Source organism: Loxodonta africana, chromosome 22 (assembly GCF_030014295.1).
Source record: "Loxodonta africana isolate mLoxAfr1 chromosome 22, mLoxAfr1.hap2, whole genome shotgun sequence".
In the NCBI taxonomy this organism is placed as follows: Eukaryota; Metazoa; Chordata; class Mammalia; order Proboscidea; family Elephantidae; genus Loxodonta; species Loxodonta africana.
Genome location: NC_087363.1, coordinates 35,522,354 through 35,538,944, shown reverse-complemented (window position 1 = coordinate 35,538,944; position 16,591 = coordinate 35,522,354). Strand labels below are relative to the sequence as shown.

Genomic DNA, 16,591 nt, shown 5'->3' with positions numbered 1-16,591 from the left:
TGATGTATAAGTTTACCAACCAAGTTAATCAAAACACACCCACACACAGGCTAAGTTATACTGACAGGTCGTGTGTGGCCCACGGATCACCAGTTGTAGCTGCTCCTCTTAAGGGACAATGCACTCTTCATGCAGGGTCTCTCCCTCTGCTCCCAATGCTGTGATTAAAAAAAAAGAAACTCAGGGGCAGTTCCTGCAGGATTGGGAAGGAGAAGGCCCTTCTGCCTCAAAGTGCCACAAGTGCCCATATGGAGGGCTCTAAATTTAGCTTGATAAAGCACTGGCTGTGATTAGCTAACATGGTCTCTACTGAGCCAAGGGTTGGGAAGAAGAAAAAAAGACAGGGCAAAGGCAGATGATCTTTGTTCTTGTTAAATTTTATTGGCATCACGTTCATCTCTTTACAGAAGAACCTGGCCCACACCCTAGAATGTAGGCCTTTGGAAAAGAGGGGAAGTGCTCCGTTAAGCAAGCTACAATGCAGGGACAGATCCTAGGGAGGGAGCAGAACTGCCGGGGTTCCATACCAAAAAAACAGGTTAATTAATGATGGGCGATACTGGAGAGTCAGGTGGGGAAACGGAGAAAATGGTTTGCTAACCTACGGATACCACAATCCCGAAAGGAGCGCCTTCTAGAACAAAGGTAAAATCACTAGGACAGATCTGTTAGGATTTTCCTTTTCCTCTTATAGTAGGATGGTGATCTAACAGGAGAGTTTTCAAGTGTGGAGCAGGAAAAAAAAAAAGGAAAATGAGAATTTTAATATTTGAAAACAACAGCCATTTTATCCATTGCACACGCCACCGTATTATGCGAATCAACCTTTTGGAAAATTTAGACACAGAGGGAACTAGACAGTTTCCCCCTGGACAGATGAAAAGCTTTTTGGCTCTTAAGTCTTTGATAAAAGGCGTACATAATTCTTGTGTCTACTGTACAGAATACTGCCTCTAGCTGGATTTTCGAATTCTGAGTTGCTAACCCTCTGCAATCCAGACAGGGTTCAACCCTCCATCTTGCACACCTGCATTACAGGACTTAAACACATAATCCAAGAATTTCTTACACTAATTTATACATTTTAATTGGTTGCATATATTAACATGTACTATAAGATTCTTTTCTAAGAAGCATTACATAATAAATGGATACTGTAAAAAGATCTGATTAGTTAAAAGTAACAAGCATTAACAGATACATACAAAACTCAGCCTAATCAGACTGGGTGTGAGCCTGTAATGAAACGTGGGCACCAGCCTTCCCAAGGTGTAGCCTTCACAAGGAGGGAGGGTGAAGTGGGGTAAAAAGACCACAAGACCGTTAAAAAAATCAAGTTTAACTAATTAGACACAGATTAACTGTAAACAGTTCTCTCTCTCTCCAGTGGACAAAACGAAAAAGCTTCCAATGCCGGCTCCACGCCAGAACAATGTCTACAGCTGGCCTGTCCTGCTGCCACAGATGAGGGCTCATGTGGTGGGTGGGCAGACCCCATGGAGCTGTGTCATAGGCGTGGGCTTGAGTTTGTCTGCTTGTGTCAGATCTGTGTGTGTGTTGTGTATGAGGGTGAGTGTGTTTGGTAGGGGTTCTTTTGGCAGCTGGATATGAGAGATCAATTTGTTTTGTTTGGAAGAGGCAAGGGGGGCTGTGTTTGAAGGCCTAAGTGTGTTCTTGGTTTGTGAAGGACTCTGTGCTCTACTCTCACTGCCCCTTCAGCAACTGCAGGTTTCCCCCGGGGGCTTGGCCCGGTCGTTCTTGTCCAGTTTGATGGGCTCGGGGAATTCGTTGTACAGCTCCACCTCTGTTTCCTGGACAGGGCAAGAGAGAAAGGGTGGTTACTCAGGGCTTTAAGGGACAGAGGAATTCCAGCTCTCAGCTCTGGCCCTTTCTTCCCAGGTGCGGCATACTGCTGCCTGGGCAAGGAGCTGGGGGTCAGAACATGACCAGGCAGTTAAGGGTGGGCTCTGACAGGAGATGCTCAACTCTCAGAAGAATAACCAAGGGGAAGACAAGGTTTGGGATAACTCCAGGTCAACAAGAAGAGAGAAATTCAGAGAGGGAGAGCAACCCTTAGTCAGCATTGCCACAAGGCACCAGTGGGCTGGAGCCAAGAGCTAGCTGCCCCTTTAGTCACAGAAGGTTTCTTAAGTTTTCCACTTTCCGCTCATTTTTCTGGACCTATGATCTACCTTCTTTTTCTTCCAGAGGTTTAGGAAAGTTGTGTCTCTCAAATGCTGAATGTGCGTGCCACGTAACTTATGTGGATGGATTTTCTTATCAGCTGAGGTAAGCGGTCAGATAGATGGTCTTAGATATCTAAGAAACAGAGTCTCTCTGCCAGAGCACTCCTGGCATTCTGGGTGGTAACAATTCCTTATGTGTAGGGCTGTCCCTTTCATTATGAATCAGGGGGAACACGCCCCCCAACCCATGCCAAGACCTTTCCCAGTATCTGGGACAACCCACTCCAAATAGTTCCCTGCCCACACATTCTGCTGAGTGCCATGGCCTTCCATAAATTGTGTTTCCTGGAGCCAGTGAAACATGTTTGGGGACAGCCACCATTTGCACTCCCTCAAGTGTTCTCCGCATTCCCCCCACATCTTACCTCTAAACAGCCCCCCCGCTCCTCTCCAACTCACACTGTCTCTGACTAACAAAGGACTGGCGATACCGCCTAACCTTCCTAAACACACCACTGGCTCTCACAGAGCTGCTCAATGAAAACTTAAAATAGCTTCTCTGCTCCCACAAGGAGTATCACATACCAACAACAAGTAACTTTCTTCTGGGACCACTTAAGTAAACAACATAAGAGGAAAAACGCAGGAAAACTTTATTTAAGAAATACAATGCTAGAGCTTCTGGTTAACCTTTCCTGCAATTAAATATAACCATTTATGACAGTGACAGAAGTAAATTCTTTGCATTTAATTGTCAAAACCACCCTGCAGAGCAGATGTTCCCATTTCACAGATGAGAGGAAGAAAACCCAAACATGCTAAATACCTAGATCTAAAGGTCAGTAGCAGAGCTGGGATTCTATTTCAAATTTATCTCCTCCTTAAATGGAAGAAGCGGTCTGATCAGGGGCATCTTAGTGGCTTGATCTCCTACCAGCTTGCAAGAAAATAACATGCCCAGCTAAACATGGGTGGCCTCAGCCAGTCTTCACTATCTGCAACTTTTAGATTTTCACAAACAAGTTGAATTTTTGGAAGCTTACGCAGAACTATCATTATCTTCTCAGACAAACACACTGGTTTTTCTGACTACACAGAAAAGACAGTCAGCTAAGAAAGAAAATGAAGGTAAGGACGGTGGGCAGTGGCTGGGACGGTGGTCAGACCTCCGCAGAGGGAGCCAGAGAGCTTCCAGGGACCTACCTGTTTAAGTGCATTCCGTGCAATCGTCTGGAACGCCTGCTCCACGTTGATGGCCTCCTTGGCACTGGTCTCGAAGTAGGGAATATTATTTTTGCTGTAGCACCAGGCCTGTGCTCGCTTTGTGGCCACCTGGAAAAGGACGCAAGGCTCACGTGTGCTCATCACAAAAGCAGCTATCCCTGGCTCACTCCTTCACAAGGACCGGCATCCCTACACTGCAGACGGCACAGGTGAGGGAATAGACTTGGGGGAGGCAGGTGTGTGGCGGGTCAGGGTCGGGAGCGACCTGCAGACTTGTCGGACGCTACCCTGCTGGTTCTTATGGAAGACAGCTAAGATTCAAACCAAAGCCCATTTTCCATCTACAACCCATGGCTTCTGATCCTTAGCTATACTTGAGAGCAGCTTATGAAGGGAATAAGGTGGCAGAGCTGGAGAGAAATGAACCATCTCTCCTGGGACCTCAGAGACCCCAGCATGGGAAATACCAGGAAGCTTGGTCTTGAGGCTTGTTAGTCCCTCCTCCATTGCTGTTACATCATCTGTGCTACACACTCAAGTGCCACAGAATTCTGTAGCTCTCATGGCCACTCTAGCCCCTCATGTCCTAATTCTTTCCCTTCACCCTTAGCCCATTTTCTGCCAAGAGACAAGTAACGTAGGAAGGGGAGAAAAGGATCTATGATCAGAAATAGATCTGGCTATAATTATTGGAAGAATCTATGTTTCCAACAGAGATGCCATTTGAAAGCCCAAAAAGATCTTTTGTACTCCTGGAGATCCAGGCAGGTCCGTGAGGGAATGATCAAAATCAAATCAAATATCAAATCGAATCCCCACTTTTCACTTCTCTGTTCAGTTCTGACACCAGCTGCCCACGCAGCACTTCTCTGACCCTAGCCACTCGGAGCTAGGTCAGACCTTACAATGTTAAAAGACACTGTCCTTCAGACTGCGAAACAGGCAGATGCCAAGCGCCAAGTGTGGGTGCCCACATGGCACCCTCACTTATGATCTACTGGCTACGAATCTGGGGTTTCCCACTACCCCTCCAGGATGCTAGCTGCAAGTTCAGGACCCTCCTCCTCCGGGCTCCCTCACTGCCAGTTCCCACTACTCCATTGGGTTCTGTAATTCACTAGCACAACTCAAAGTAAGCGTGATACTTAACTATTACAGCTTTATTATAGCAAAAAAAAGGATACAAATGAAGACACGCAGAGGGCAAGGTCTGGGGGGGATACCAGCACAGAGCTGCCATGCCCCAAAGTGCATGCTACCCTCCCCCATTCACAGATGTCTTTCTCCAACCAGAAAGCCCACGGAGCTTCTGTGTCCAGAGTTTTTATTGGAGGTCTCATTACATACTGCAAACTCCAGCTCCTCTTCCCTGAGACTGGTAGGTATCATGAGGTGCTTACAAGGCACTATGTGGTGAGTCTTTCTGGCCTGGCTAGCTCCCACCTCAGAGTCACATCATCACCTCACCTGTCAGTAAAGTGTGTGTGGTCTGGAGTCCTTATCCAAGACACTTGAATTCCAAGATTTTTGCTTTGTTTTTTAAGATTGTCTCTCCGGAACCCGGGACAAAGACCAAATTCTTTGGGTAATGTTAATGTAAACTCCACAATGAGGCGGCAGACATTTGGAGCTGGGAGGGTACGTGAAAATTACAAAATCTAATTCCTCCTTCAAAGTGCATGAAAGGAAATGCTCAGAGAGGAAAGGCAACAGCTCAAAGTCACAGCCAGCTGGGTGTAATGTGGGGCTTTAAACCAGGTCTCATGGGCCTGAGACCTCAAAGGCAGCTGGCCTGAAGTAAGTCTAGAGTAATTAACAACACCTTCCAAAGCCATTCTGGCCTTAGCACCAAACCAAAAACCAAACCCACTGCCGTCGAGTCGATTCCGACTCATAGCGACCCTATAGGACAGAGTAGAACTGCCCCATAGAGTTTCCAAGGAGCGCCTGGCAGATTCGAACTGCCAACCTCTTGGTTAGCAGCCGTAGCACTTAACCACTACACCACCAGGGTTTCCGGCCTTACCACAGAACCCTCCAAATTCACGGAAGCGCCTTAGAAGCCAGTCTCTGTGGCAAGAGAGGAAAACTAGGGTCAACTAGAAAGCCACCATTTCCCAAGATCAGAGTGTGCGCCGGAGCTTCAGGGTACACTGTCATCTGATCCAGGAGTGCCCTCAGTATACGAGTGAAGGCTCAGACTCGTAGTTTCACAGCGCATGAGTTAGGATTTAAATTCAAGCCTGCCTTTAAATCCAAAAGGCCAACTGCGGAGCACCACACCACCTTAAGTCAAATAACCACACGTGGACAGAGAGGGACGGTGAGTGCGGGCAACTCCATGGAATGGCTCTGGTGTTATGTTAATTAGCACAATTTCAAAGGGACTTTCATCACCCCTGTTTTGCACAGGGAAAGCCAAGATGGTATGCCTATACTAGGTTAGGGAGTAAAGACCTCGTCCCAAAGTGCTGTGCAGGTGTTACCTGTCCTTTCTAATTTAACTCTTGGAGATTCACGGACCAGCCCCCTATCACCACCATAGGGACGCACATGTACAGACACAGTACTTACTGGGTACTGGCCCTTGAGCCAAGTGGTTTTTTACCAATCAAAGCTAAAAACAGCCACCTTTTACCCCAAACATAGCTGCCTCTAAAAGGTCCTCTCTATGATTCAGCAGCCACGGCCTTCACAAGGGTAGGTTCTCACGCCTTTGCATTGTTTGTGATTTCCAGTGTCTTTCGCACTTACTTGTCTGTTTTCGAGGTCAATCTTGTTTCCCAACACAACAAAGGGAAAGTTTTCAGGATCCCGGGGACTGGCCTGGATGAGAAACTCATCTCTCCAGCTATCAAGGGTTTTGAATGTGTTGGGGGCAGTCACATCAAATACCAGAACGCAGCAGTCTGCGCCTCTGTAGAAGGCCACACCGAGAGACTGGAACCGTTCCTGTCCTGCTGTGTCCCAAATCTGCGAGAGACAAAACGTTTATTCCTGGGAGGGTGTGGGTAGGGCACCAGGCAAGAGGAGGGATGCTGGGTTGGGGGAAGGTGAGACGGGAAGAAAGGAACTGGATACGGAGACCCCACAGAGACAAGGGTTCAGAATTCAGGAAGAAGCCCTGACAAACTGTAAGAGAGAGAGACACTGAGTGGGAAGAGACAGACAAGAACCCTTTCTGGGGTGCCAGAAATGTTGACCTAGGTGATGACTACATACATATGTATGTAAAATTTGAGCAGTAAATCTAAGATCTGTGTACCCTGAAAACTTTCTGGGGGTTATGGAAATATGGGGAGGTGATTACTCACTGAATTGTACATTTAAATCTTTGCATTTTACTGTATGTAAATTTTACCTTAAAAAGAGACCAGTATATTTATAGTACACCTAAATTAAAACAAAAACAACCCTGACAGAGAGATCAAGACAATGAGAACACACATCATGAAAGCTTTAATCAAAATAACACCAGGCAAGGTTGGGATTCCTCTCCTTTCTAGGTCCCTAACAGGGCCACCCCATCAGCCTGGAGAGCTGACTAGTGTTCTGAGGCATGGTCGCACACCTTGGGCAATCCTCTGGTTTACGACAGTGGCTGGGTCAGGCGCAGCATGTAGTTACTGAGGAGATAGCCTTCTAGTTGACACAGGTCTTCAACTGTTGGACCTATTGTCCATTTGCAAGGAAACCACTTTGTTTATAAACTGAGAACTTGGACCATTCTCATAACCCAATAAAGTTCTCCTTTATGCCCAAATTGTCAACCAACTGCCCCAAAGGTAAGGAGTTTGGACCAAAATAGAGTATGGACTGGATCACTAGAATTACATCTCTAGAACCAATTTTGCAGAAGGGGGTTGAGATCCTCCATGAAGCCCATCTCAGGCAGTCAATCTGCCTCCCTGTGACCCCAGATCACTTGGGGGAACACATCAACTGCACCCAGGACATACACACACTGAGCATCTACTGTATGCCAAGCATACAGTTCAAGGAGTAGAGCCTCTCTATACAAAGGCGGGATGGATGTGTGGTTAGAATATGATGTACAAGGGCACTAAATTAGGATGGGGCAGTATTATATAGTACTACCAAAAGGAAATCCTGGTGGCATAGTGGTTAAGTGCTACGGCTGCTAACCAAAGGGTCAGCAGTTCGAATCCGCCAGGCGCTCCTTGGAAACTCTACGGGGCAGTTCTACTCTGTCCTATAGGGTTGCTATGAGTCGGAACTGACTCAACGGCACTGGGTTTTTTGGCTTTACCAAGGTAAACAAAGCTTGTAACATTCCAAATCCGACAACACATCTCAAAAAGTTCTCTGACAGGAGCCCTAAAACATCACGTGCAAATCCAGGCAGATACCTGGTGGTTTACTCTTTTTTTTCTCTCATATTGCTACCTTCAATTCAATGTCAACAACACAGGGTTCTTCCTTTTTTCCCTTCATTCTTTTTTGTTTGTTTACTCTTGGGGCCTGGCTCAAATAACACAGTGGCGAGCAGCAGCAGAGCTAGAACTTCAATATTGGCTAGAAGACTTGAATTGGTAGCAGTAAAGCCCCTTTTAAAAGCTCCAGCAGTGTAATATGAGTATACAGGCTGAACTCCGGCTCACAGGTGAACCAAGAATAGCCCAGGCTAAAGGCATGATGGACAGGGGCTGTGTTACCAAGGCCAGTGCTGGGCAGAGTGTGTGTTTCACTTTTTTGTTGGTAACAATTCCCATGAGCCCAAGGGTTATTCCTAATAGGAAAGGCAGCTATGAGAAGCCAACCTCAGCTGCCTCCTCTGATGAACATGGTTCTTCACAATTAGTAAGTGACAACAGGGTCAATCAGACTCTCATTTACACCCCTGGTAACAGGGAACCCTACTCCATTCCCAGGCAACTTTAATCAATTAATCAATACAAGCACTAATCACTCATCTCCCTGGGAAGAACCTTTTTAAAACAGGACTTGTCCTAGCAGCCATGTCTTGGCAGCAGTGTGTCCTGACTACAGATAGAGTGAAATTAGGAGGTTTTCAGGAAAGTCTGGGTGAGGCACAGCATGTTTCAGATCACTGGTAAGGTAAAGCATTCAGACTGAGCTAGAAGGATGTGGTGACGGGTTAAATAAGTTTGATATAAGCATGAAGGGCAGTAAAAACAAATTTCAGTCCAATTATTCTACCTGCCTCTGTGCAGCAAGGGGGACTAAATGCCCACCAAAACAATAAGCAAAGGATATCTTCTATGGAAAAACATAGGACTTATGATGGAGAGCCAGCAGAGACTGCTGGTGATACTGGCCTGTGTGCTCTTCTGGTTTCCCAATGTTCTCTATTGTATATGTATCTTTGAATGGAAAAATGAGCCTTTCTCATACAAGGGGACTAAAGTGGAGGGGAATCAAGAACTTAGTCACACAGTAAGGCAAGTAGAAACAGACAAGGACTCCTATAGAAAGAAAGTTTTAAAAACAAGAATTTAAACCTAGGTTTGGGTATTTAAAGAGAAAAGCTTCCATTAGAGAAGTAACATTGCTATTCGATGAAGATTTGGAAAATAAGTAAGGCAAAAACAAAAAAACCTAGCATCCTACCACATGGGGAACACCATCCACATATCAGAGTTTCATGTGGCTGGAATCTTCCACCACACATCACTCCAGGCCCTCTCCCATATCACTCCTCTCTGCCTGCAAATCCAGGCCACGGCACTATCTCCTGCCCAGCTCACAGCTTTACTACTGCCCAAAGAACTCAGAAAATAAAGTAAACCAACCCTAATGCCTGTTTATTCTATAATATTGCCAACAATTCTCCACAATTATAAACAACTGAGCAATGAACATTAATACAGAGAGATTTTTCCGTATTTCAGAGTGCTTCTTTAGGACAGAATCCCAAAGAGTAAAATTACTACCTAAGAACTCTATTACTCTTACGTGGAACCAAATAGATACTTGGAACTCTGACATACAGAGAAGGCAAAGCAAAAAATTGAAAAGAAAAGTTGAAAAATTAGGTATTATCCTTGCCAAGTTTCCAAAAATAATTTTACTTCAAACTGAGGAAAGTACAGTCCTATGGCTGACTCATCTTTTAAATTTTTAATTGAAGTATTTTATTTTCTACATTCAAAACTACATCCCTGTGTATCTATCTACCTACCACTCTAATGTTACAAATACCACTAACATTGCCATTTTTCCATCAGTTTATTTTTAAGGAAATAGCAAAGCCTCCCCCCATAGCATTCTCCTTCCTTCCTCCCCAGAAGTAAATGGCTCCTGAAAACATCCTGTACATCTTTTTGCAACTTGCTTTTTTTTTACTTCCAAAAGTTAAATGCTATATGGTATTCCAAAAAAAACGTTATTTCCCCGGTCATTTGAATTATTTGCAGTTTTTCACTATTACACACAAGGCTGCAATGAACATTTTTTTTCACATCTCTCTCCTCATCCCCAGAGTTAAGTTTCTCTAGGATATATACCTAGACATACCCATTGCCACAGAGTCTATCCCACTCACAGGGACTCTGCAGGATAGAAGAGAACCGCCCCACAGGGCTTCCAAGGCTGTACATCTTTGTGGAAGCAGACTGCCACATCTTTCTGCTACAGAGCAGCTGGTGGGTTCGACCAGCCAACCTTTCGGTTGGCAGCCGAGTGCTTTAAACACCACACCACCAAGGCTGTGCACACCTAGACATGGAACTGCTGGGTATGTGCATGTTTAACACTGGAGAGCAAAATGGCAGTCTCCACTGATGTGGCTGTATGAATACACTCCTACCATCAGCTCGGCAATGTTCTACTCCCTAGATTCTAGAGATCTGACAGCATTTTAATTTTACAATTCTCTGAAGTCAAGATACTAGCCGTTATGGTTTCTTCTGTTAATTGCCTGTTCAAGTCTTTTGCTGTTATCCACTAGGTTGTCTGTATACTAAGGGTTTGTCAGCTAAGCATTAGCACTATTTTCTCCTGGTCTATGATTTCCTTTGTTATTGGGAATCTTGTTATTCACAGATGTTTGATTTAACGTGGTCTCCTATCAATCTTTAATTTTATGATTTATGCTTTCTCTTTTTTAAATACTTCCCTTCCCTAAGGTAAAGTATATTATCTATTTTTGTTTTTAAAAGTTTTCATTTTATATTTTTTCCACATTCAGGTTTTGAATTCATCGCTACCTCCACCCCAATGGAAAGGCACTGGCCCAGCCCTGTTTACTAATAACTCTTCCTGCTCCCCCCGCTCCGCAAAGCCCCCTCTCTGCTGCATGTCCAGCTCTGCATGCCGTTATATGCCTTCTGTTCTCTTGGGCTATCTGTGTATCTGTGTACCAATACCACACTATTTAAATTACTGTCACTTCATAGTATTACCTTTTAATTTTTCATGCATACTTGATTTCATTTAGTGTTTAATATTAGTTATTTCTAGCTTCTTCCTCAACAATATAAGAAACTTGAAAAGTTACTAATTTTTTCCTACACATTAAGTTGCATAGTTCCAATTTTGATTCCCTTATACCAGTTTGCAAGTTGCATATTCTTAACATTAGTGTTATCGTTCTACAAATACATACACGTATATTTAGAATACAAACGATCCCTGGGTCTGACTTGATTTACGTGTGACCTGTAGTTACGAACGAACCCCCCGTAAGGCCTTTCAGGAAAAAATTGACTTGGTGTCGGGTCCCCCAGGCTCCCACAACGGGCCACACTTCCTGGGTATGAACAGGTGCCACACTGGGTACTTGGGTGGCCACTGGTGGGGTGGGCTCCCATGACATGGTGCACCCAGCCGTGGCCTGCAGCAACGACTAAAAAGCCCACATGAACCTCCCTCAGAGCTTGGAAAGGGCCGGCCTCACCATCCTGGTGCCCCAAGCACTGCTGCTCTGCTCTGTGTGGCAGACCAGCAGGTTAAATATGAACCGTACCTAACTGTTCTGATTTATGTATAAATTCAACATAAAGACAGATTTAGGAATGAAGCTCGTTTGTAATCCAGGGACTGCCTGTACTGTTATTTTCTTTCAGAATACATTCACTGACTTTCGAGTTCCACTAAGTTTGAGACATCAACTATCAGCTTCATTGTTGCTTTTCCTGTTATTAGTTGCCGTCAAATTGGCTCTGACTCATGGTGACGAAATGTACAAAATAACGAAACACCACGGGGTCCCTCATCTTCTCCACTGCTGGTTACTGTTGCATCCATCGCGCATTTTCAATACCTTCCAACCTAGGGAGCTCATCTTCCAGCACTGTATCAGACAACATTCTGCTGTGATTCATAAGGTTTTCACCGCCTAATTTTAAATTTCAGAAGTAAATTGCCAGGCACTTCTTCCTGTTGTTGTTGTTAGGTGCCGTCGAGTCGGTTCCGACTCATAGCAACCATATGCACAACAGAACGAAACACTGCCCGGTCCTGCGCCATCCTTACAATTGTTGTTATGCTTGAGCTCATTGTTGCAGTCACTGTGTCAATCCACCTCGTTGAGGGTCTTCCTCTTTTCCGCTGACCCTGTACTCTGCCAAGCATGATGTCCCTCTCCGGGGACTGATCCCTCCTGACAACATGTCCAAAGCATGTAGGACACAGTCTCGCCATCCTTGCCTCTAAGGAGCATTCTGGCTGCACTTCTTCCAAGACAGATTTGTTCGTTCTTTTGGCAGTCCGTGGTATATTCAATATTCCTCGCCAACACCACGATTCAAAGGCGTCAACTCTTCTTCAGTCTTCTTTATTCACTGTCCAGCTTTCACATGCATATGATGTGATTGAAAATACCATGGCTTGGGTCAGGTGTACCTTAGTCTTCAAGGTGACATCTTTGCTCTTCAACACTTTAAGGAGGTCCTTTGCAGCAGATTTACACAATGCAATGCGTCTTTTGATTTCTTGACTGCTGTTTCCATGGCTGTTGACTGTGGATCCAAGTAAAATGAAATCCTTGACAACTTCGATCTTTTCTCTGTTTATCATGATGTTGCTCATTGCTCCAGTTGTGAGGGTTTTCGTTTTCTTCATGTTGAGGTTAGTTCATGTTCATGTTGAAGGCTGTGGTCTTTGATCTTCATTAGTAAGTGTTTCAAGTCCTCTTCACTTTCAGCAAGGAAGGTTGTGTCATCTTCATAACGCAGGTTGTTAAATCAGTCTTCCTTTAATCCTGATGCCCCGTTCTTCTTCATGTAGTCCAGCTTCCTGTATTATTTGCTCAGCATACCAATTAAATAGGTATGGTGAAAGAATACAACCCTGGAGCACACCTTTTCTGACTTTAAACCAATCAGTAACCCCTTGTTCTGTCCAAACAACTGCCTCTTGATCTATGTAAAGTTTCCTCATGAGCACAATTAAGTGTCCTGGAATTCCCATTCTTCCCAATGTTATCCATAGTTTGTTATGATCCACAGAGTAGAATGCCTTTGCATAGTCAATAAAACACAGGTAAACATCCTTCTGGTACTCTCTGCTTTCAGCCAGGAGCCATCTGACATCAGCAATGATATCCCTGGTTCCACGTCCTCTTCTGAAACTGGCCTGAATTTCTGGCAGTTCCCTGTCGATATGCTGCTGCAGTCGTTTTTGAATGATCTTCAGCAAAATTTTACTTGCGTGTGATATTGATATTGTTCTATAATTTCCACATTCGGTTACATCACCTTTCTTGGGAATAGGCATAAATATGGATCTCTTCCAGTCAGTTGGCCAGGAAGCTGTCTTCCAGATTTCTTGGCACAGATGAGTGAGCACCTCCAGCGCTGCATCTGTTTGTTGAAACATCTCAATTGATATTCCATCAATTCCTGGAGCCTTGTTTTTCGCCAATGCCTTCAGAGCAGCTTGGACTTCTTTCTTCAGTACCGTTGGTTCCTGATCATATGCCACATCTTGAAATGGTTGAACATCGACTAATTCTTTTTGGTTTAATGACTCTGTGTATTCCTTCCATCTTCTTTTGATGCTTCCTGCGTTGTTTAATATTTTCCCCATGGAATCCTTCACTATTGCAACTCGAGGCTTGAATTTTTTCTTCAGTTCTTTCAGCTTGAAAAACACCGAGTGTGTTCTTCCCTTTTGGGTTTCTATCTCCAGCTGTTTGCTCATGTCATTATAATACTCTACTTTGTCTTCTCGAGCCGCCCTTTGAAATCTTCTGTTCAGTTCTTTTACTTCATCAATTCTTCCTTTTGCTTTAGCTGCTCGACATTTGAGAGTAAGTTTCAGAGTCTCCTCTGACATCCATCGTGGTCTTTCTTTCTTTCCTGTCTTTTCACAGTGACCTCTTGCTTTCTTCATGGATGATGTCCTTGATGTCATTCCACAACTCGTCTGGTCTTCGGTCACTAGTGTTCAATGCTTCAAATCTATTCTTCAGATGGTCTCTAAATTCAGATGGGATATACTCAAGGTCATATTTTGACTCTCGTGGACTTGCTCTGATTTTCTTCAGTTTCCACTTGAACTTGCATATGAGCAATCGGTGGTCTGTTCCACAGTCGGCCCCTGGCCTTATTCTGACTGATCATATTGAGCTTTACCATCGTCTCTTTCCACAGATGTAGTCAGTTTGATTTCTGTGTGTTCCATCTGGCGAGGTCCATGTGTACAGTTGCCGTTTATGTTGGTGAAAGAAGGTATCTGCAGTGAAGATTTAGGCGTTGGTCTTGCAAAATTCTATCATTCGATCTCCGGCATTGTTTCTATCACCAAGGCCATATTTTCCAACTACTGATCCTTCTTCTTTGTTTCCAACTTTCACATTCTAATCACCAGTAATTATCAACGCATCTTGATTGCATGTTCGATCAATTTCAGACTGCAGCAGCTGATAAAAATCTTCTATTTCTTCATCTTTGGCCCTAGTGGTTGGTGCGTAAGTTTGAAAAACAGTCTTATTAACTGGTCTTCCTTGTATGTATGTGAATATTATCCTACCACTGACAGTGTTGTGCTTCAGGATATATCTTGAAATGCTCTTTTTGGCAATGAATGCAACACCATTCCTCAAGTTGTCATTCCCAGCACAGTAGACTACATGATTGTCCGATTCAAAATGGCCAATACCAGTCCATTTCAGTTCACTAATGGCTAGGATATTGATGTTTATGCGTTCCATTTCATTTTTGATGATTTCCAATTTTCCTAGATTCATACTTTGTACATTCCAGGTTCCAATTATTAATGGATGTTTGCAGCTGTTTCTTCTCATTTTGAGTCACGCCACATCAGCAAATGAAGGTCCTGAAAGCTTTACTCCATCCACGTCATTAAGGTTGAGTCTCCTTTGAGGAGGCAGCTCTTCCCCAGTCATCTTTTGAGTGCCTTCCAACCTGGGGGGCTCATCTTCCAGCACTGTATCAGACAATGTTCCTCTGCTATTCATAAGGTTTTCACTGGCTAATGCCTTTCAGAAATAGACTGCCGGGTCCTTCTTCCTAGTCTGTCTTAGTCTGGAAGCTCAACTGAAACCTGTCCTCTATAGGTGACCCTGCTGGTATCCGAATACCGGTGGCAAAGCTTCCAGCATCACAGCAACATGCAACCCCCACAATATGACAAACTGACAGACATGTGGGGGGCATTCCCAGGCATTTCTTCCTAGTCTATTTTATAGTCTGGAAGCTCCAATGACACCTGTCTACCAAAGGTGACCCTGCTGGTATTACCTCCCAGCATCATAGCAGCATGCAAGCCAACACAGCAGGAGAAACTAACAGATGGGTGGTGGGTTGCCCTTTAAAGGTCATCGTATTTCCTCCAGTTGCTTGTAAGTTTGTTTGTTTTTTGCAATTTCATTATGATTTATGTAGATTTCTTTTCATCTAACCTTCTTGGAATCTGGGCTTCCTGAATCTGTGGACAGGTGCCATGGGGATTCTGGAAAATTCTTAGCAAATATTACCTTTGATCTAGTCTTTCTTCTCTTCTTCTGAGACTCTCATTAAAGGCGTGTCAGAAATTCTCACTGAATCCTGTCTTTACTTTTCTTTTATATCTCCCATGCCATTTCTTCCTACCAACCCTCTTCTGGTGGGGCTTATCTTCTGCCAAAACCATTCTCTGGATTTTCAATTTTGTTTACTGTATTTCATTTTTAGAATTTGTTTTTTTCCCCCAAAATCTATGTTGCCTAATTTCCTCTCTGCAGATATGTAAAACAAAACAAAACAAAACAAAAAACCCCACTGCTGTTGAGTCAATGCCAACTCATGGTGACCCCATGTGTTACACAGTAGGACTGAACTCCACAGGCTTTTCTTGTCTATAATTTTTATGGAAAAGGAGCCCCAGTGGCATAGTGGCTAAGCACTCAGCTGCTAAATGAAAGGTAGGCAGTTTGAATATACCAGCGGCTCTGTGGGAGAAAGATGCGGCAATCTGCTTTCGTATACAGCCTTGGAAACCATATGGGGTAGTGCTACTCTGTCCTACAGGGTTGCTATGAGTCAGAATCGACTCAGCAGGAAGAGGTTTTAATCTTTATGGATGCAGACTGCCAGGCCTTTCTTCCGTGGCACTGCTGAGTGGGTATGAAGTACCAACTTTTAGGGTAGTAGTCAACTGCAAACCATTTATGCCACCCAGACTGCCTTATTTCTTTAACTATAGCAAGCACACTGGACTTAACAGCTAGATTTCTACTGGTTCTTTCTCATGAGCTCTTGTTTTCTTATTTTGATTATCTTTTATTGTGAGCTGCTAAAAGCTCTTGAAAAATATATGAGATTCTTCAAAATTTAGGATGAAGATTTCTTCCAGAGATAATTTTCATTAAATTTTAGTCTTCTAATGGCACTAACAGTGCAGAACCATTCTAAAATAATTTCACATGCAATTCCTTAGACCCTTATTGCTCAGCGTGGCTCTCTCACCAAAGGCATCGGCATCACCCAGGAGCCTGTACAGAAGCTCAGGCCTCCAACTCAATCTTACTGAGTCAAAATCTGCTTATCAACAAGATTCCAGTGATTCATAGGACACTGAAGTCTAAGAACACTAACCCAGCAACACAAGTTTGGCTGCCAAAGCACAAGGGCTAGTCTTTAGTTTCAACCTCCCAGGAACACGAGAGGTTGTTTCCAGACTCTGCTCAGTGCACCGTGGTTCTCCAGATGTGGCTTACTTCATGAGTGCAGCACTCTAGGGTTTCAGCTGGAAGT

At 44.1% G+C, this 16,591-nt stretch overlaps 1 protein-coding gene across 4 annotated transcripts in view; it reads right to left on the bottom strand.

Moving 5' to 3' along the window:
• Positions 1–1,361: 1,361 nt before the first annotated feature.
• The window catches only part of RAB7A (RAB7A, member RAS oncogene family), a 78,411-nt gene continuing 63,181 nt past the window's right edge, over positions 1,362–16,591 (bottom strand). For all 4 annotated transcript variants that reach the window (XM_064274801.1, XM_010589924.3, XM_003409729.3 and 1 more), the window contains 3 exons: positions 6,165–6,383; positions 3,390–3,518; positions 1,362–1,811 (listed from right to left, as the gene is read on the bottom strand). In XM_064274801.1, the coding sequence (XP_064130871.1) occupies positions 1,716–1,811; positions 3,390–3,518; positions 6,165–6,383 (444 nt within the window). In that variant the 3' untranslated portion in view covers positions 1,362–1,715. The remainder of the gene's footprint in view (positions 1,812–3,389; positions 3,519–6,164; positions 6,384–16,591) is intronic.